The 20973-nt window shown below is 63.3% G+C and overlaps 1 protein-coding gene and 1 long non-coding RNA gene across 2 annotated transcripts; one reads left to right on the top strand and one right to left on the bottom strand.

Moving 5' to 3' along the window:
* Window positions 1–2660: 2660 nt before the first annotated feature.
* Window positions 2661–4420, bottom strand: LOC132336764 (uncharacterized). Its single transcript, XR_009488945.1, has 2 exons — window positions 4326–4420; window positions 2661–2909 (listed from the first exon to the last, which is right to left on the bottom strand). It is a non-coding gene; the product is annotated as an uncharacterized LOC132336764 (long non-coding RNA).
* A 117-nt stretch (window positions 4421–4537) lies between these two features.
* CBX4 (chromobox 4) lies at window positions 4538–9095 on the top strand. The gene is made up of 5 exons (XM_059864269.1): window positions 4538–4737; window positions 4835–4878; window positions 5556–5621; window positions 6283–6349; window positions 6878–9095. The coding sequence occupies exons 1-5, from the start codon at window positions 4669–4671 to the stop codon at window positions 8201–8203; spliced, it is 1572 nt and encodes a 523-aa protein (XP_059720252.1). The 5' UTR covers window positions 4538–4668; the 3' UTR covers window positions 8204–9095.
* The last annotated feature ends 11878 nt before the right edge of the window (window positions 9096–20973 follow it).

The raw sequence follows: 20973 nt of genomic DNA on the forward strand, positions 1-20973 counted from the left end.
GGCAGGGCAGAAAAGAGCCCTGGGGAAGGGGGGTTATTCTCAGCCAAGTGCCCAGGGACAGAGTAACCTGGGAGCCTGCTCTGGGTGCTGCCCTCCCTGCCCGTGCTGGCTGCAGCTCTGCAGAGCAGGGCTGTCTCCTTCCTCTGGGGCTGCCTCATCCCTGGTGAGCTCCACTGGTGAGGGGAGCCCAGGCATGCTCCCAAAGCAGCTGCTCTGGGTATCACTGCCCCGTGCCCGCTGTGCCAGCAGCTCCACAGAAACTGCTCTGCTGGGCTCTGTTAAACTGCTGTGCAAGCACCCTGTGTGCTCCTGCAAGTGCCTCCTTCCTGAGGATTCTGCTCACAACCTCCTCTGGCTCGTGCTGGAGGCAGCACCAGAGAAAGGAGTTCACCTAGCGTGGCCCCGAGTGCAGCAGCAGCAGCAGCCATGCACTGTGAAGCCATTTCCATTTCCACGTGATGACCCAGTTCATGGTGGTTTTGCCGCTGGATTTTCCCACTGCTGCTGCCTCTGGGTGGGTGGTGGCAGCTCCAGACCTTGCTGCTGTGCTGGATTTTAAGGCCACCACACTGAGAGCCCCAGCCCTCAGTGCTGGAGCTCCTTGTGCTGCTTTCCTAAGCATCACAAAACGCTGGGCGCTCGGTGTCTGAGGATGCCCGAGTGTGCTTCGTGGCACTGAGTGCTTCACTGAGAGCTTTAGAGGGTGAACAGTTTCCCAAAGTGTTTTTTGCTGCTGCCTGTTACACTGGGGGCAGGGAACGTGTCACTTCAGCTGCTGCAGTGAAGGTGGTGGGGATGCTCGGGGGGTTTTGGTGCATTTGTTGGAGTAAATTCCAGCCCAGCTGCCAGGCTTGACTCTTCCCTCACCATTCTGAGCCAGCAGTCACTGAGCTTCCCCACAGCAGCACCGGGGCTGAGCTGCAAGGCAGAGGGGCAGCCTGTATTTAGAAGGAGACAATAATTGCAAGTCAGATTTGCTTGTTCAATACTCTATTGACAGATTTGCCTTGGCAACCTGGAACAGGGTTTCATTGTTCACATGTACTTCATGGCATCCTATTGATTGGGTGGGTGGGTTCAGGTTTTTGTGGATTTGCTGGTTTTGTTGTCTCTTTTTCCAAGCCTACCTACTTCATCCTTTTCTTGTCTTTCTCCAGCGCCGTGTTGACCTCAGCAAGGGCTGTGTCATAATCCGTTTTTCAGACTGGCCACAACTTCCAGTGCAAGGCAGAGCTGACAAAAGCAGAAGGGCAAATCCTGGAGGAGCCAGGAGGAGCCCAGCTGGCCAAGGTTGCAGGCGGCCAGGTAGGGATGAATGGGGCCAGTGCCCTCCCCCCTGCTCCAAGGACATGGCAAAGTCGGTGCCTGGCCCCTCGTGAGAGTGGCCTTGAAGGAAACGCTGTAACTATTCATGAATCAACTTTCTGTGATTATTTGGTGCTCAGCCCGGCGTGCTCCTGGCTTTGCAGAGAGAGCAGGAACCCCCAGCCTTGCTGGGGCAGAGGGGAGGAAGGGGTGAGCACCCAAACCGCAGCCGTGGAGCTGGGGGATTACAGCTGGAAAAGAATTGCTGGTTTGAATTGCTAATAATGATACAGACTAATGAGCAGCATCAGAAATGATGGCATGTGCAATCAGTGCTGCTTGATGGCAAACACGGAGCGGGGCTGCAGGAGCTGCTGGGGCGAGGGGAAGAGGAGCATCTTCTGGAGGGCAGCACCCACCCCAGGCAAGGCACTGCCACCGAGCTGGCGCTGGCTCTGGGCTAAGAACTTTATAAATAATGATGGAAAGACTAACCACAGACAGACATCAGCTCTGGGTGCATGGAGGGAACATGGCCAGCAAGTATTGGAGAGGAAATCACCTCGGTGTGGTTCCCAGCACCTGTGGGAAGCCCATCTGCCTCTGCCTGTTCGAGGTTTTGTCTCCCAGCTGCACCCCAGCGGCCCCACCGGGGATCAGGCACACGGGGGCTGCAGCCCCCACCCCCTCCCCTGGGACTGAGTCCTCCTCTGAGAGCAGCAGCACCGACTGCTGATGCTGGGCAGAGACAGAGCAACCTGAGGTTTTGGCCAGGTGCGTGGTGAAGGGCAGGAATGTGTCTGTGCCTCGTACCTGCCTGATCCACCAGCAAGGAGCTGCCCGGGGCCAACCCGCTCCTCTCCTGGCTTTAAAGGCAGCACTTGGCTCCTGCTCCTTTAGCTTGGAATCCCTTTTCCCTGTCTCATCCCTGTGATATGCCCCAGCCAGGCAGCTAGAGGCAACAGTTGGAAATGCTTCCCACTTTCCTTATTTAGGCTGTTTTATGTGGTTCAAATAAGGTGTCCTCTTTGGGCCTGACAAAGAGACAGATGTATCAGTTCATGAACTGCTGCTGCCTGAGCAAGGTAAGAGACAGAAAATCACCCCCATTACCATCATTATTGTGAATCATGTGCAATCAGCCCCATAACAGAAAGCAGATGAAGATCCTACAGGAACCCGAAGGACGGGAGCTGCCGCTGAGCATGGGAGCCAGGGGCCAGGCAGTGATTAAAATGCTTTTAACATTGGTTTTCAGTGTTGTTTCACTTTTGTATATATATACAAAAATCATATTTCATCAACAGTCTCTTGTATTGCTCCTGAGACAGGTTCTAAAAGATGCCAAGGATGTCTGGTCATACATTTAATTTTTTTTAATTTATATTTTATATATGCAGCCAGTCAAACTCTGCCTTCCTCACCGCCAATTCCCGACTGAGTCCTGGGGAGAGCAGAGCTCTCCCAGCCGGGCGGGATCCGGAGCTGGACGTGCTCTGCAGCTTACCCAGGCTGGGGAGGAAGCGCACCAAACCCTGCTCGTCCCTGGGCATTTCGTTTTATTGCGAGCATTAGCGGTTTGTCTCCTCTGGCAACAGGAGAAGCTGGAAATGTCAAAGGGGAGGGTTAACAAACTCCGCTGGCATAAATTTCAATGAATGTATGTTTCTTAGGAAAACCGCTAAGTTAAAAAAAAAAAAAATTAAATCTTCCTGTGTGTGTTTTCCTTGGGCTGCTGTTCACAATGGATAATAATTCTTACATTAAGCCCCTTCGGCCCTCCAGGGAAATCAAAATTGTAATATCAGTTTGCTTTTTATTGGCTCGGCTCTGCGATCGCGGCGGCTGCGTCTTTGTTAGGGGCTGCGGCGCGGTGACATTCAGCGGTGCCTCCTGGTGTGTCCCCCTCCGGTGCCGCCGGGCCCGGGCAGGGCCCCGAGGACGCGGGTTGATGCTGGCCGGGGCCGCGGCCACCGGGCGAACCCGCGGGCCGGGGTGGCACCGAGCCGGGGCAGCGAGGGACGTCCCGGGGGCCGGGGGCGCTGCCCGACCCCGGCACGGGAGCCGCTCCGGGCCCCGGTGCCGTTAGAGCTCAGCCCCGCCGCTCCCGGCGAAAGTTGCCGGGAACCCCGCGGGGATCGATCGCCCCGTCCGAGGCCCGGCGGGGCCGCCGCGGCCGGCAGAGCCCGGGGGAACAAGGGGGACGGTGGCACCGAGACCCCACGCCAGCCCCAGGGACCGCCCCGCTGTCAGCGGGCGCGAAGGCTCCGGTTCCTCCGGAGCTCCGGCCCGGGCCAGAGCCGGGCACCTGCGAGGACCGAGCCCAGGAGCCGAGCAACCGGGAGGGGTCGGGGGCTCCTCGCTCCCCAGGCGTGCCCGCGGCCCCGCCGTCCGGGCCGGGGCTGCGGTGCCCGGGGCGCTCCCGTAGCGGCGGCGGGAGGCCCGGAGCTGCCGGCCCGCGCGGTGGGGGCTGCACGGGGCTCACACCGGGACGGTGTCCGGCCCCGCTCCACCTGTCCGGGGGAAGGTGCCTCCCTCTCCGGTACCGCCACGCTTCCCTGAGCGGCGCGGGGAGCGGCGGTGTGGCCCCGCTGGCAGCCGCGGACACGCGTGTGCTCCCCGCCAGCCGCTCCACGAGCACGGAGTGCGCGGAGCCGCCCGCACCGGGCTCCCCGAACGGCCCGGCCGCCGTGCGCGGCTTCCGGCACCGGGCGGGGAAAGCGCCGCCACCTGCCCCGGGCCCGGGCCCGCTGCCGCCACCGCTGGCCGTCCCCGGACCGGCGCCCCACGGCCGCAGGGACCCGTCGGCCAGCGCGGCCGGGGCTTCCCCGGAGGGCTCGGGCCCCACGGCCGGCGGCGGCGGCCCGGGCCATGCCGGGGGTGGGCGCCGCCGTTCCCCGAGCCCGGGGCACCGCGCGACGTGGCGCGGCGTGGAGCCCTCCCGAGCGTTCGTCCTGCCGCGCATTCCCCGGTCGGACCCTCCGCCCGACCCCTCTCCCCCCGGGACGCGGCTCGCGCACCTGCCCCGCGGGCTGTGCCACCCCCCGGCAGCCCCGTGGGGCCGTGCTGAGTCACGCGTGGGGCGGGAGCCGGGCTGCCCGCGCCCCCCTCCCCGCGCCGCCGTGCCCGGCCCCCGCCCGCCCCCTCCCCGCCTCGCTCCCCGGCAGGGCTGCGCCAATCCCCCGGCCCCGCCGCTGACGGGCAGCCGGGCCCGGGAGGCGCCGCCTCCCTGACGTCTCGCTCCGGGATTTGCACGGTTGCGGTGCCGCCGCTCAGTGTCTGTCGGGCCGGCGGCGGGAGCTGCCGGAGCCCGAGCCCAGCTCGGCTGCAGCGCGGCCCGGCCCGGCCCCTCCCGGCTGCGGGATGGAGCTGCCGGCGGTGGGCGAGCACGTCTTCGCGGTGGAGAGCATCGAGAAGAAGCGGATCCGAAAGGTGCGGGGGGCGGCGGCGGCGGGGGGCGGCGGGGCCCGGGGGCGCCGGGGGTGGCGGTTCCCGCTGACGCCGTGTCTTTGCCTCCCGCGCCGCTCAGGGCAGAGTCGAGTACCTGGTGAAATGGAGGGGATGGTCGCCCAAGTGAGTACCGGCACCGGGCGGGGATGGGGCCGGGGATGGGGCTCTGGGAAGGGCCCCGGCCGGGGCGGCGAGCGGGCGGCGAGAGGCGGCGGCGGGGCCCGGCGGTGACGGCGGCGGGAGCCGAGCAGGCGGCGGCTGATGTGCACCAGAAAATGGCTCCTTCCCCCTTTCCCTCCTCGGGAGTCGGGCTCCATATTGCAGAACTGAGCGGGGAGGGGGGGGCAGGAAGGGGGGAGAAAGGGGGAATAACCGCAAAAATCGTCCGCGTCGCCCCGCAGCCCCGAGAGCCGCTGCCGAGGCGGGGGCAGCACCGGCACCGGAGCGAGCGCGGCCGCTGCGGAGCGTTCGGGGTTTGCATGACAGTGCGGGCGGGGGGGCGCGGGGGGGTCCGGGACGCGGCGGCCGGGTCCCTCCTCCGCCCCGCGGCCGCTTTCCTGGGTCCGGGAAAGGGGATTTGGAAAATTTCATCATGACATGCCTGGAATTCCTCCGGAATAATAACTGCGCTAAATAAACAGTACCGTCCCCGCGGCCCCCCCCCCGCCCATCCCCCTCCCCGGGACCCCGGCCCCACACCCTGCTCCCGTCGGGCCCGGTGCTGCGGGGTGGCTCTGCCCGGGACCCCGGCCCCGCCGGCAGGGCCCCGCCGTGACGGCCGCTCTCCTCTCCTCTCCAAGATATAACACGTGGGAGCCTGAGGAGAACATCCTGGACCCCCGGCTGCTCATCGCCTTCCAGAACAGGTGAGCGGCCAAGGTTGGGGGATGCGGGAGGGGCGGCGGGACCCTCGCTCCGCGCCGCTCCCGCAATTGCAGATGCGTCACGGAGCCGGGGGCCGCGGCGGGGGCGGGCGCGGGCCGGGCCGGGCCGGGGGGGCGCGGCCCCGGCGGGGCGGGCGGTGCGGGGCCACCGGGCGACGCCTACGGGTCAAGGTCCCCCACGCCGCGGTCCCCCCCGCGCCGTGACCCCCCCACGCCGCGCCTCACGCTCCTTCTTCCCGGGATTCGATGCCGCGACTCGAGGAGGCGGCGCTGCTGCTGCTGCTGCGCTTGGACGGGCTTCGGCTTTTTTTTTTTTTTTTTCTTTTTGCCTTTTTTTTTTTTTTTTAAGCCTTTTTAATTTTTTTTTTCTCTTTCCGCGCATTTATTTCCTGGAGTGTTTTGGCGCAAACTGTGAACTTCAGCCCCTCCCCACAGCGGGGAGGCAGCAGCGGGGAAGGCGCCTGCTGCTTCCACAGGATGCCCCGGCCCGCTGCCACCTGCGGGCCCCCGTCCCCTCCCGCTGCCCCCTCCCTGCGCCCGCGTAGGGTCACTGCCACCGCGGGAGCTGCCGTGCGGGGAGTGGGGGTGGCTCCGGGGCTCCGTGTGCCGCCCTCGGGCTCACCGTGACGCTGTGTTCCCGCAGGGAGCGGCAGGAGCAGCTGATGGGATACCGCAAACGGGGGCCCAAGCCGAAGCCGCTGGTCGTGCAGGTAACGCGCGGGCGCCCAGCCCCAACCCCCGCGGGCGGTCCCCTGGGAGCCGCTTGCAGCGGGTTTCATCATGCTGAGGATGAGCCTGCGCGCAGCCCGGGCGCCTCGCAATGCCCCGGGGACCCCCAGCGCTGAGCTCAGCGGGTGCCCCGGCCCCCCTTCCCTCCCCTCTGGGCTGTAGACCCACCGTGCCCGTGCCCGGCTGGCATTAGCAGGCTGCTCGCGGGCTCGGCAGCCGCGGTCCCGCTCGGCCCCCGTTCCCAGACAGCTGATTGAAGGGGGCTTTTCTTCTTTTCATTGCTTCATTAATCTGGAGCAATGCACAGCCTCTAAGTTGGAGTGGGCTGGGGCCGCCTGCTCGAGGACGCGGTGCCCCGGGATGCAGCATCCTGTAAGGAGAGCTGCCGGAGGGGCGGGGGCTCTGCCGGAGCCCTCGGCACCTGCCGGAGCTCTGGCACCCGGCAGCCAGCAGCCCCTGGCAGGGCTCTCCAGCCCCGCCTGACCGCGGCTCTCGGTTTTGCCTTGCAGCTTCCGTCCTTCGCCCGCCGCTCCAACATCCTCACGGGGCTGCAGGAGCCGGCCGTGGACACCAGGCCCAAGCTGGACCTCGGCTCCTCTGGCAAGAGCCAGCAGCACCAGTATGAGCTCAACAGCAAGAAACACCACCAGTACCAGCCCAACGGCAAGGAGAGCGGCATGAAGCACCAGTCCCACAGCAAAGGGAAGTATTACTACCAGCTGAACAGCAAGAAGCACCACCACTACCAGCCCGACCCCAAGATGTACGAGCCCCATTACCAGCCCAGCAGCAAAGAGCCGCAGGGCCAGGCCTGCTTGGACAATAACAAGGCCCCCCTGGTCGCCCACCCAGACAAGTGGGCTCACGGCCCAGCCAAAAACTTGCTGGGCCCAGTCAAGAACCTCACGGCAGAGAGCAAAAATGGAGCTGAGAAGAACCTGTCCAGCGGTACTGGGCCTCCCCCCCGGGACAGGGTGGCCAGCAATGGCCTTGGGGGAAAGATGAAGATCGTCAAGAACAAAAACAAGAATGGGCGCATTGTGATTGTGATGAGCAAGTACATGGAGAACGGCATGCAGGCGGTGAAGATCAAGTCTGGGGAGGCTCCCCGGAAGCGGGCTGCGGAGGAGAGGACTCCTAAGAAGGGTGGGGAGGAGAAGGTGGAGGCTTGGAGGAAGCCAGGGGAGGACAGGGTGGTGGGCAGCAATGCCGTGAGCAAAGCGGAGGGCGAGAGCCGGCAGCCCCCTGCGGAGCTGGAGGAAGGTCCCCAAAAGACTCCCTTGGCCAAGGAGCTGCCCCTTCCTCCGGCGGAGCAGCCCTTGCAGCTCACTACCAAGCCGGACCTTGTGCCCTGGTCCTTGAGTCCGGTGTGCGAGCACAGCCCTTCCTCCATGGGACTGAACCTGTCCAGCGGCAGCTCGCGGAAGCGCTGCCTGTCGGAGCCGCACGCCGAGCGGGAGCCAGGCAAGAAGCGCCTGACCTCCCGCAGCATCAGCGCCCCCACCTGCCTCAGCCCCCCGGCCCCCGAGCCGCCCGCCCAGCCCGAGGTCATCCTGCTGGACTCGGACCTGGACGAGCCCATAGACTTGCGCTGCGTGAAGCCGCGGGCGGAGGGCGAGCTGGCCCTGGCGGAGGTGAAGCCGGAGCTGCCGCCACCGCCGCCGGCTGAGGAACCGGCCCCGGAGCCTCCGCAGCCCCAGGAGGCCGCAGAGGAGGAGGAAGAGGAGGAGGCCGAGTCCCTGCAGGAGTTCAAGCCCTTCTTTGGGAATATAATTATCACAGATGTGACCGCAAACTGCCTGACTGTGACCTTCAAGGAGTACGTGACGGTGTGAGGTGGGACGGCAGCCGCTCCCCGTGGGAGCTGCCCGCCCATCCCGGGGCCGCCGGCCCCACCGTCTCCCGCCGAGGTACTGGTGCCCCTTCCCCGGAGCCCACGTGCCCCTGGACGGCCGAGCCCGCCGTCTCCAGCGAGGGGACGCCGGGACAGGGCCAGGCACGGTGGCCGTCCCTGCCACGGGGGGTGACCTCGCCGCTGCTCCCGCCCCGCAGCTGGGGGCTGCTCCAGGACCTGCAGGCGATGGGACACGCAAGGATGGGACCCGCCAGTTACTCAGAGTTATAGTATTATATTTTAACAGTGCTAACTTGTCAAGTGATTCTTGCTCCCGTTTGTACGTGGTGTTATTGAAATGTATTGTTTGAGCTGAAAGCTGGTCGCTCCCTGGCCACGCTAATATATTTATTTGTAGGTATTTATATAATGAAATATAAAGCCTAGATTTATGGAGTCCCTAGATCACCTTATAAACTATATCAAACGACTATTTTCTGTTCTCCTTTTTAACCATTGAGCATTTGTTAGTCTCGGTCCCTTGCCCTCCCCACGACCCGCAGGACCATCCCGTATATATTTTTTGATACTGTACACATGTGGTGTTTCTATGTGCAAAAAAAAATCGTTATCTAAAGCTAAACGAGCTATTATAGAAATTGCTGCTATTAGAAATGTCTAAACTATAAGCTTCCAATTATTAATTGCTTGAATGTAAATATTAAATGGAGATGTTGAAAGTGCATTTGATGTTCTGCAGCTAGTGTAGATCGGAGTGCGAAGCCCAGCTGCTGCGAGCTGCCAGCGGCGCATCCTGGTCTGAGGGCTGTGTCACAGGGGAAGAAATGTATCATGCAATCATGGCAAAGGACTATAAACCTTTACAAAAACTACCGGGATTTGGAGTGCATTTGTTACAGCAGTACGGATGGCAGGTCCCTGTCTGGGCCGGCTGCAGCTGGGCTGCCCCAGAGCCGGTGCCTGCAGGTTAAAATACTTACTCAGAGGTGCAGCATTTTGAATATAATTCAGTTTCCACCCCCAGAGTGTTGTGCCCGCAGTGCTGAGGGCACCCTGTGTCGTGGGTGGGCAGCGAGGCCCCAGGAGCCCGAGGTGTGGTGCTCCCCTCCAGCAGGGCTGGGGGAGGTCTGTGATGGGAACCTGAGAAAGCTGAGGAAGCACAGGCTGGGAAGGTGGCATGGTGATGGGTGATGGTTGCCATCCCAGCAGTGTCATCCCAGTGCTGGGGAGGGTCACAGTTAGGTGAGAAGCTGAATGTCTCCAGAAAGAAAGATGGTCCAAATTCCACCAAGAAAGCTGCAGCTGTCTCTGAACAAGATTAATCATTGCTGGAGCCACTGGAAATACAGTGCAGGGCTAATTCTTTGTGAGAGGGCTGACAGCGTGGTGGCTGAGACACAGTGCTCAGTCTCTGTTCCCCCCAGTGACCCCCTGTCACCTCCCCAAACAGAGCTGAGTGCCTGGGCAGTGCCACCCTCCCAACCCAGTGCTGGCAAAACTGGCTCAGCTGCCAGCAAAACTGGCTCAGCTGCCAGCCTGTCTCCTCTTGGGCTTTTGGTCAAAGTCGAGGTCTCCTCCAGCAAAGGTCTTGGTTGAAATATTGTTGAGGGCGCATTGGTGTGTGTGGACCAGAGCCACGAGCTTGTGAGAAGCAAATTGCATTGGTTTGGGTAGGGTAGGGCCCGCAGTGACTCCTGAGCCACGGGGTGAGGGGCAGCCCTGTGTCCTGCTGTCACAGTGTCTCTCTGTCCAGCCATGGGGCAGTGCTGTTCCCACAGCACAAATCACCCCCCAAATCACCCCACAAATCACACCCTTGTGCTGCCACTTCTGGGCCACCCAGGCTTCCCAGGTGCCATTTCATTTATAAAACACTCCAAACTCATCTTGGTCATTGTTCCTTTGCAAAGCTGGGGGTGGGGTGGTGTCTGTGGGAAGGTGGGACAGCATCAGCCAGGTGTGGGTCACAGCAGGACCCCCTGCCTGTGCCATTCAACCCAGGCCTTGCCAGCAGTTAAGCCTGAGCTGGAGCTTTTTTCCAATGCAGTTTGGATTGAATTCGTGGAAAAGTAACCACTGGCTGTGTGGATGCCATTTTCCCAGCTGGGGCAGACGAAGAGGCTTGTGCCCAAGTGGGACAATGCCTGTGGACACATTGCTGCAGCTGCAGGCTTTGCTCTGGGGCAGCTCAGGCTGAGGTGGGAATGGCACTGGGGAGGTGGCTCCGTGGGCAGGGACAGTGCTGACAGCTGGGTGCTGCCCAGTTTTGGTTGGTGTTGGTGCTCCAGAGCCAAAGGACACTTGGGCACTGTTCACCTGCCTGTGCAGAGGCCCCAAAGCTGTGGTTTGTGAACCCAGGGCAAGTGGAAATGGTGAACTCTGATTGAAATCAACATTTGCCCGATGGCTGTGCTGAATGGTGAGAGGGTTTTAATCAACGCTACGTGTCACCAGAGCTCTGTGGGTGACTTGCTGAGGGTGCTGGAGAAGCGGTGTCGGGGCAGGTGCTGGTGAACCCCATCCTGCTCCTGGGGGTGCCCAGGGATGGGGTGGTGGGCAGTGTTTCCCTGCCATGCCAGGCTTCAGGATCAGAAACTACCATCAGAAATGATGTGTTTCCCTTGATTAATTAAGCTAATGGTTATCAGAAAACAAAAATGGCATGGAAGAGGAGACGCATGCTCAGAATGCAAAATGTGATTTATGAAAGGGGAAGTGCGGCTCAACAGACAGCCAGGGGAGCCAGTGCAGGAGCGGGGCCGGGCCACGGCTCCGGGGCAGGGCGGCTGCCAGGGCTCGACTCGCTCTTTAGCCAGACAAAGGTGGATGAAACCAGCGGGGTTTCTCACAAACGGCAGGTTGTGTCTTTGAACGTGGGCTTGCAGGCTCCGGGCCAGAGCCTGGGCATCGCTGCCACGGCGAGCTGGCTCGGCAGCTCCCTTCCCTGGGCCGTAGGTGTGCGAGGCTCTGGGCAATTAATAACTGCTGCAGGTTTGCAGTTAGCTCAGCTCATTAGCATTTCTGAAAATGGAGGGTGTTGTGCTGCCAGTTTTTAAGGGAACACTGTCCCTCTGAGCTGCCTCCCTGCACCCTGCACGCCCCGGGCTGCAGAAGGCCCTGAAGCTCCCTCTGTGCCGGCAGCAGCCGTGGCTGGTTTGAGGCACCATTTCCCGGAAACCACACGGCCAGATATTTCTTATTTTAATAGTTTGATCATGTTTATCACAACTCCAGCAGCTTCCTGTGCTGTGAAAGGTGTGATAAGTAGTTACTGGTTTGAAAGCTGCGCCCTTCCCTCGCTGGGCCGGTTGGCTGGGGGAGATGAAATGTTTGGATATGAATTACTTATTCCTGCCACTCTCCCTCTCCCCAGTAAATGCATCAAACCTAAATGCCTGTTACTGAGCAAATTAATGTGGAGCCCACGGTGACTTCCATTGGTTATCAGAGTGATCCAGGGCGAGCTGGAGCGTCACCACGCTCCATTAGGAAGACTGGTGCGCGCTACTTTTAATGTATTTCCCAGGAATGTGTTAACCTCTGCTTGGTTTGGATTTATTCCAGACAAACATTTGCTGATGTAAAAGGAGAATTTGTGTTCGTCTCTGAGCCCTTCTGAAAGGGCCTGATGGATGCAGGGCCGTGCACAGGGAGGGGCTGCAGCTCTGTGCTGACCCTTTCAGGTTCTCCCCTCCCCATGGCGGTACCAGCACCAGCACTGGGCTGGGATCCAGCTCCATCTCCAGCAGCTGCCATGGCCCTGTGTGGCTTCAGGAGGTGCCAGTGGGATCCCTGCTCCACGGAAAGTGATGGAAACACCATCCCCAGGCAATGACCTGGCACAGTGGCAGTGTGGGCCCCAGGGCTGGGAGGAAGGCTCCCTCCACAGAGTGAGGATGCTGTATTGAGGAAGGATGTTCAATAAACACAAAATAGAGCTGATATGTTCTCATCAGAGTGAGAAACGGTCTTGTGGGAACTGGGAGGTCCAGTCTGAGAACGGATCCAGACTTCAGGTCCAGACTGGGAATGGGAGAGGAGCTTCTCCTCAAGAAGGGCAGAAGGTGGAGGTGGGTGTATGCAGTGGGAAGTGGAAGATTTCCCTGGCACTTGGGGCACTCAGTGCTTTTGCTCGTATATGGGGTGGGGACAGCTCCTCCACGCATCCATTGTGTGCATTTTGTGAGATTTCTCCTTTATTTCCCCATTCTTCTCTGATTTTGCTATGCAGTGTCAGGAGGTGATGGTGTGACTTTGCTGAATGTGGTGATCTCAGCAGCCATTCCCTGTTGGAGCAGTCATCCACAAGGAAAAGCATTCATGGGCACTTTTTGGGAGGGAAGGCCACTGCTTGGGTTATGGTTTTCTATGCCTGTCCCTTTGAGCACAGCCACGCACAGGTGCTGTGAACAATTTTGGCTAAAACTGGACCTGTGGGGCTGATCCAGCAGCCACTGAGGGGGTTTACTGGGTTTTGGTGGGTTGGTGTCCCTGTGTGTGGGAGGTGCAGCCCTCACCAAACTGGGACGACTGGCAACGGATGGAGAGGGGCTCCTCCACTTCAGCCCAGCCCTGAACTCCCTCTTCCCCCCATCCCACAGGGCTGCCTCTGGTTTGAGCAGTCAAAAAAGCCTGTTAGTAGGAGATTCTCAGTCTCTCCACAGATAAGATCATTTGGACTCAGCCCAGATTCATGTGAGATCTGTCAGACACAGCCACAAGGACACAGCTCTGTTTACGTTTGCACCAGAAGAGGAAGGCAGCTGCACAGAGGCAGCACAGCCCAGATCCTCTCCAGGTGCTTCCAGAGCCTGGTGGAGTGGCTCCTGATGATCCCCTGTGCCTGGGAAAGCTCCTGCTGCACCCTGAGCTGGGGAGGATCCCATGGCAGGCGAGCTGAAGCATCTCACACATCTCACACCCAGGATGTGGCTGGGGCAGCACTGTCTGACCCAGCCAAGATCTGTGGCACGGCCCAGCCTCAGGCAGGAGCAAGGGAGAGCTGTTCTGTGAGCAGGAGGTTGGATGCAGACGGGGCTGAGCTCCCTGGACCCCCCCACTGCACTCCCCAGGAGGGACCCCAGTGGCTGCTGCAGGGAGTGACAGGAGAGGGGGACAAGATGGGGGACTCGAGAGAGGGGCAGAGGTGGCTGTGGTCAGGTGTGTGCAGCCTGCCAGGGAAGGGAAAGAGGTTGGTGGAGGGGTGGAATAGGGATCAAGGAGGGAGGAGGGACCGGTGGTGCTGCTGCTCGTGGGAGCCATCCCTGGATCTGTGCCAAGGTGAGAAGCCTGGAGGAGACTGAAGGGGTGTCACTGCAGGACAGACCTCTGGGTGCAAACGGGAGAGAAATGAGGGTCTCTGCAATGATGGAGGTTTGGGCCAGGCCCTGGCAGCGCTGAGGGTGGCCGGGGTCTCCTCCCCGCGGGCTGGGAGCCCCTGGTGCCTCCCGAGTCAGGGCGAGATCCCAGGCTCACCCCAGAGCCATTTGCCAGCACCTCCTGAGGTCGTTTCTCAGAGGAGCCGTCAGTTCAGCTGACACCTTGATGTAGTTTAAAGCAAACTGCAAACGCGAAGATTTATTTTTGTCGAAGGAGCAAGCATATAAAACAGGCTGTGTGACACAGCAGGAAGCACCCCGGGTGCCGGGAGCCGGGGCCGGGGCACGCCGGGCTGGGCCGCCCTGCTGGCAGCGGGCCCTGCGCCTCCAGGGAGGGGACAGAGGAAATTCGATCACCGACTGCCAAACCCTCCAGGATTTCCAAACCCTCCAGGGTCCCCAAACCCTCCAAGAGCCCTGTCAAACAGCAGACCCTTTCACAAGATACGGCGCAGGCAGCAGGTGAGGGGACAAGAGCTGCCCCAGCCACAGCAGCGGGGCTGAGCTCCGCCAGTGCTCCCGGCTCTGTCCCAGGAAGGCACTGAGAGGGGGCCACACTCCCGTTCTCCTGGGAATTTATGCATTGCCATGGCCTGAATGTGGGCTCAACTCCACAGCATAGAAGGGAGGGCTGCTGCACTCAGAAGGTCTTAGCTGGAGGTGAGAAAGGGACAGCCTAAACCTTTCAGAGGTGCTGCTGTTGTGCTGTAGCAGCCAGGGCAAGCGCTTGGATATTATTAGAAAATGCATTAAGCCTGGATGGAGGGTCTGAGCTGATGGGAGCTTTAACTAGCGTGTATTTAATTTCGATATGAAGACTATGCTGAGCAAGGAATTCTGGTTGGGAATTTTTCGTGTTTGAGAATTGGGAAGCCCCTGGGTGCTTCGTCTCTGTCCTCAGCCGGGATGAGTCTGGGATGTCCAAGACAAGGGATGGAGGTGTTTGGTAATGGCTGTGAAATGAGCCACAGAGGAAACACCCTGCCCAGTCACACAGGGAGCACTGTGCCCCAGGAAGGGGCTCCGGGATCCCGGGTTTGCCCCCTTCCCTGTTGCCCAGCAGGGCAAGGCGTCCCTTCGTTTATGAAACACAAGGATAGGAAAATCAGGATGACTCAAATGTCACACGCTATCCCTCGGCTCCCGCAGCCCAGGGGCAGCTCCAGAGCTGCGAGCAGCAATTCAGGGCTCTGCGTTCCCCGCCCGCCCACCCGGTGCCGCCGCTGGCGGGGCAGAGCCGGTGGGACCGGGCTGCTCCGGCGGACGTCCCGCGGAACCGTGTCACACCGCGTGGGCATCGGCACCGTCACGCCAGCCCCGGGGCGGGACCTGTCCGCAGCCGCTGGAGACAGCGGGGAAGCGGCGGGGGGCGGGAGAGGGGCTGCGGCAGCGGCGGGGGCGAGCGGGGGCTAAAATGGCCACGGCGGGAGCGGCGGAGGCTGTGCCATGCGGGAAGGGCTCAGCCCCGCGCTGTGCCATGCGGGAAGGGCTCAGCCCCGCGCTGTGCCATGCGGGAAGGGCTCAGCCCCGCGCTGTGCCATGCGGGAAGGGCTCAGCCCCGCGCTGTGCCATGCGGGAAGGGCTCAGCCCCGAGCTGTGCCATGCGGGAAGGGCTCAGCCCCGCGCTGTGCCACGCGGGAAGGGCTCAGCCCCGAGCTGTGCCATGCGGGAAGGGCTCAGCCCCGCGCTGTGCCATGCGGGAAGGGCTCAGCCCCGCGCTGTGCCATGCGGGAAGGGCTCAGCCCCGCGCTGTGCCATGCGGGAAGGGCTCAGCCCCGGGCTCTGCCATGCGGGAAGGGCTCAGCCCCGCGCTGTGCCATGCGGGAAGGGCTCAGCCCCGGGCTCTGCCACGCGGGAAGGGCTCAGCCCCGCGCTGTGCCACGCGGGAAGGGCTCAGCCCCGCGCTGTGCCATGCGGGAAGGGCTCAGCCCCGCGCTGTGCCATGCGGGAAGGGCTCAGCCCCGCGCTGTGCCATGCGGGAAGGGCTCAGCCCCGGGCTCTGCCATGCGGGAAGGGCTCAGCCCCGCGCTGTGCCATGCGGGAAGGGCTCAGCCCCGGGCGGCACGCCTGGAAAGGGGCAGCAAACCGCCCCGGGGAACGCGAGGAGCGGCAGGGGGGCGGACAGCCCTCGGCCCCGGCACTGGGGAGAGCGGTCCCGAACCCCTGAAAATGCCCTTTGTGATGGACTGGGCATGGTGTTTCAGAAGATGAGGGTTAGGGGGGTGCCTCTCTGAATTTCTGGGTCCCTGACCTGTTGCCGCCCCATCTCCTGCACCCCGGAGGCCAATCCCCCTTCCCACTGCCGGTGCCTCTGAGGAGAACGGGCTCCTCAAGTTCGGGGAGCTGCTCGGGAAGAAATATTTTATATTTTTTCTGAAAGAAAAAAATCAATGGAGAGTCAGGTTTTTATAAATACCAAATACAAGGTTAGGGGAGGGGAAGTTTGCTCGCTATCAAGGAGCCACCGAAGCATCTCAAAACACAAAATAAATGGTAATATTCACATATGCTTGGAAACGTTAATTTTCAGAATTTAGTATTTCCACACGGCTGAAAAATTAAGGCTGAAGCGTTGTCCCCGCTCCAGCCACCCTTTCGGCGTGCGGTGCAAGCCAGGCTGTCATTTTAGCATCAGGAATGTGCACTGGATGCAGCACACTGTGACACTGTCCTTCTTCCGCCTGTGCTCTTTTGGCACATGAAGTCACCAGCAACAGACGAACCCTGGGATCACGGTGGCTTGTGCAGAGAAGAGGCTGCGGCGCTCGGACATCAGCGGGGCCACCCCTCTCCCGGCGGCTGCTGGCACGATGCCTTATCTCGCGTTTAAGGGCTCAACCTGACCCTGAGCCATTTTTAACCCGAGGTGGGAAGAGCCCTCCCTGGGTGTCTCTCTCTCTGCTTTGAAAAATCTTTCAGTGCCTCCACGGTAGCCTGTTTCCTGGTGTTTTTCCTTTTGTAGCTCCCTCACCTGAAGCAGACCCATTTTCTCAGGGTTTGATGCTCTGCTGCTTGAAGATGCTTTGACTCTTCGAACTCAGAAATAACTCCTAGAGCAGAGCCCCAGCAAGAAGGCGTCTAATCTGATATATTCCATTTCCATATTTTGTGCTGCAAGCAGCAATTTGTGGTTCAGCAGCAGCGGCTGAGCAGGGACGAGCATTATCACAGGAATGAATTCCTTCCATCTCATGCCTGAGTATGTGACAAATAAGTCTCCGTCGTGGCATTGTCTCTCTGCTCTCGGGCTGTCAAATTTAACTTCGCTTTCTTTCCTCCTGTTTTTGCCCCGCGCCTCCCCCCCTCGCCACTCACGGTCCCCGTGACTGAGACTGGCCGCTGGTGCCACGTCCCAGGCGCTGGGAGATCAGGACTCAGAGCTGGGGGGCGGCACAGGGGCCGGGAACAGCAGGCCCCCCGTGGCCGTGGGCTCCCAGCGGCCAGCCGGGGGCTCAGCACAGCCCGCTGAGAGCTGGAGCTCCACGGGGCGGGGAACCCGCGTGGGGGTGGCCGGGACCTCGTCCCGCGAGGGGCTCGGTCACAGAAGGGGCTGCGATGAGCGGGGGCTCTGCAGGGAACCAGCCCGGCAGCCGCTTGGTGCGGGGCTGGGGGGCTCAGCCACCCCTGGGGGTCCCGGGACCTTCCCTCGCCGGGGCAGGGCGAGCTCCCAAAGGGCTCCCGAAGCGACCCCGGTTCCCTGCTCCCGGAGAGGAGCCAGGGCAGGAGGAGCCGAGGAGCCGGGGCTGAAGCTGCCCGGGGGACGGAGGAGCCCCCCCAGCTCCCGGTTTGCGCTCAGGGGTGGCTCTGTCCCCGTACACGTTCAGCACTGCCCGAGGAGCTCCAGAAAAGCTCCGCGGCGGGCACCGCGCGTAGCGCCGCTCTCTCGGTGCCAGTGGGATCTGTGGCACTCGGAGAGGGACAGGGACAGGGGCACAGGGACAGGGGCAGGGGCGGCACCGCCGCCGGTGAGGGCTCCCCGCGGGTGCGGGGGAGCGGAGGCGGAGCGGGGCGGCGGTACTGCTCGGTGTGTGGCACTGGTGAGCCCGCTTTCGCGTGGAACAGCCTCCGGTAGCTGAGAGACATTGAAATATTGGAGAGGAGTCGGGGAGAGACGCAGGGATGGCGGGGGGCGCGGGGAGCCCCAGAGGGAGCCGCGGGGGTGCCCGGCCTCCCGAAGGGCAGGCTAAGGACATCTTGATCAGCCCGAAAACTTCTTCCAGGGAAGAAATTCAGGGGCTCGGCTGAGCTTTCCTCCAGTAAATGCAGACATGGCAGGATCCAGCGGCTGAGTCCGCACCAGCAGGAGCTGGAGCTGGAATGCGGTGCCATTTTCACCGCGTCAGAAAAAAAAAATCCAGGTGGGAGGGCAGAACCCGGTTTGCCTGGCATGGCTGGGAGAGAACTCCTGCATCCAGCCCCAGGTTGCTGCGGCAAAAGTCGAACAGAGAGGGGGGTGATCCAGAGTCTGTGGGACAGGGGCGGGCAGTGGGGGGCTGTGGTGGCGCCCCAGTCTTAGGCCCCGATATTTTATGCGCCTCATGGTCCGCCGCGCTCTGCTGGGTTTGTGCCTTTATCAGCGGCTTTTACAAGGTGAATAATCCCTTCTCCCCAGGGCGCTGCCCGCACATCACCACACACGGGCACCTCGGGGGGAGGGGGGGACAGGCGGCTGCGGCGCGGGGCTCCCCCTCACCGGGGGCTCCCACGAGCGGCCGCGGTGCTGCGGTATCGAGTGTCTGACGGCAGCCGAGAGGAAGAGGAGCCGAGGTGGGACCCCCACCCCTCCTGGGGCCCCGCAGTGCTGTTTGCGGCTGGACTGCGCACAGGGGTCAGCGGGGACAGGGAGGAGGAGATGGGGACACAGAGACCGTGGGGGGCCCGGAGGATAGGTAGGGAGGAGGGAGATTCTCCCGGGAGAAGCTGGAACGGAGCAGGGCAGGGACCAGGGATCCGCCCCGAGTGGGTGCAGCACCGGGGGCTTCGCAAGTCCCGGCGTCGAGGAGAGACGCAGAGAGAAGCCGGGGTGCTGGAGGGGGCCCCCAGGGTGGCTGCTGGGGGCGTCCGCCGGCATTCAGGATGAGGGTCCCTCCGAGCCCCCAGACACAGGGCGAGCGGGCGATGCCGGGGACACAAGCCGGCTGCGTCCCGCCGCGGGAGGAAACGTCCCGCGGTCCCGGCAGGGGCGGGAGGAAAACGAAACGGGGCCGAGGAAGCGGGGGAGAGCGGCAGCCCGGAGCGTCTGGGGCAGGGTGCGGCCCGACCAGGCAGGGGATGGCCGGACCGGTTCGGCCCAGCCCGGGCGGGGCTTCCATCCGCATTGCCGCAGTGACGGGCGGCGGAGCGCGGCCGGGCCGGCGGGCTCGGCGCGGCGCTGCATTGCAGCACTGCAGGAGCCCCCTCCTTCCCCGCTCCTTCTCCGCCCTCCGCAGCCGCTCGGCTCCGGAGGCCCAGCCCGGGGCACGCACCGGCCCCGCCACGCTCCGCTCCCACTCGCACGGGGCATCCGTCGCCGCCGCGCCGGGGTCCCCCGCGTAGTGCCACATCCGACCGCCTCCCCGAGCCGGGAGTGCAGCCGTGGGACAGAGACGCGCACCCACCGGCGGGGCTCCGCGGTTGGTGTCAACCCGGCGCTCATCAACCCCGCGCGGGTGGAGGGACCGGCCGCCCCCGTCGGGGCATTCGCTGTCCTGCCCGCCCGTCCCCGCGCCGCCCGTGCTGTCCCGCGGTTCGTCCCGGCCACCTCCCTCCGTTCCCCCTGCCACCCTCCCCGGCGGTCTGGCCATGCCGTAAGCCCCGACGGGGTGCCCGGCCTCGCGTGGGCCAACCACTGTCCCCACGGGTTTCCCGCGGGGGAGCCTGGGCTGGTCCCGCGGGGAGCCGGGACCGTCACCGAGACCGGGCAAGGCTGAAGGGTGCTGTGCCGGGCGGCACGGCCCCGCGACAGACCCTCCCCGGTGGGACTGTCCCCTCGGCCGTGAGGGCACTGGCGCTGCCCATGGGGTGGGCGGAAGGCGGTGACCAGCCCCGCGTCCCCGCTCCATCGGGAAGGGAAGCCGGGAAGGGCATCCTCCTCTTGCGGCCGGCGGCCCGGTACTCGGAGCGAGCCCCGCGTGACAGGGTCCTGCATGGACCCGGGTAGTCACGACCCTCGCGTGCCGCGGGCGCGGGGAGAAGGGCAGCGAGGCGATCCCGGTGGGAAGGTGCCGGCGGTGGCCGCGCGTCCCGGGACCAGCCCCGCTGCCAGGTGCGGCGTGGTGGGGGTGGGAGGGAACGGGGACACGGGTCGCGGGGGGCGTCCGCCCCGGCACAACGGGGGCCCGTTCCCAAGGCTCCCGCTCTGTGTCTGCTTTGGGAAAACGCCAGCACGGTAACAAAATGGCGGGGAAAGGGTGGGATTGTCACTGCGAGCCCTGCGGCGTAGCCCGGCCACCCCCGGCCCCGCCCGCCTGGGCTCGGGACGCCCGTCCCGGCGGAGGGCAGCGGGGCGGGGGTCCCCTGGGCTGTGCCGCCGCCCGGTCCCGCCGCCCGGCTGAGGTCTGGTGGAGAAGCAGCTGCAGAAAATGGCTGCTCGGCGGAGCCCGCTGAATCCTGCCATGGTGGGGGGGACGCCGAGGAAGCGGCGCAGACCTCCCCGTCGCCCCCGCCTCGGGGAGCCCCGGGGCAGGCGGCGCGGGGCACGGTCGGAGGTTCCGCAGGGCGGCGGGACCGGAGCAGAGCCCGCGGTGCCCGGTGTATGCCCTCACCTGCGGCGCTCTGGGGGACCGGGGCAGCCCGCCCCGAGCGCGCCCGGCCCGTACCGCCGTGCACGTGCCCGCAGCCCCCGCCCGGTGCCCGCCGAAGCAGGGCACAGACTCCGATCTCCGGGGGGCGCCGCGGAAGGGCGGCCGGTCATTCCCCGCAGCCCGACACGCCGGAGGAGCACCAGCCCCGAAGCTGCTCTCGCAGCGCTCGGTTTTGCTTTCGGTTTAAAATAAAATCAAAATAAAATAGAGGAAAATAATCGGGCCGCGGACACGCGGTACCGTGCGGCCACGACTTGGCCACGCATCGGCTCCGCGGCGAAGCCGCAACGAAAACTCGACCCGGTGTCGCCGCACCGTGTCGCCGCCCCCCGCCCGTCACGGCGGCGGCCCCCCGGAGCCCGCCCGCAGGGCAAGAGCAAACACGCGTGGGTGCGCGGCTGTCGCCTGCGCTGCCAGAGGTTCCCTCCCCGCCGGTGGTTTTCGCGGGTGTCTGTGGGGTGAGGGGATGTCCCGAAAACGGGATTGTGGGGGCCGAGATGGGGCGGTCCTTGCCGCACTGGAGAGCGGGAGAAGCTTGCCCCGCGGCCGGTCCGCACCGTGGCGGCTGGACACCGAGGGCGCTTTGCCGC

This window comes from Haemorhous mexicanus, chromosome 20, assembly GCF_027477595.1.
Source record: "Haemorhous mexicanus isolate bHaeMex1 chromosome 20, bHaeMex1.pri, whole genome shotgun sequence".
NCBI lineage: Eukaryota > Metazoa > Chordata > Aves > Passeriformes > Fringillidae > Haemorhous > Haemorhous mexicanus.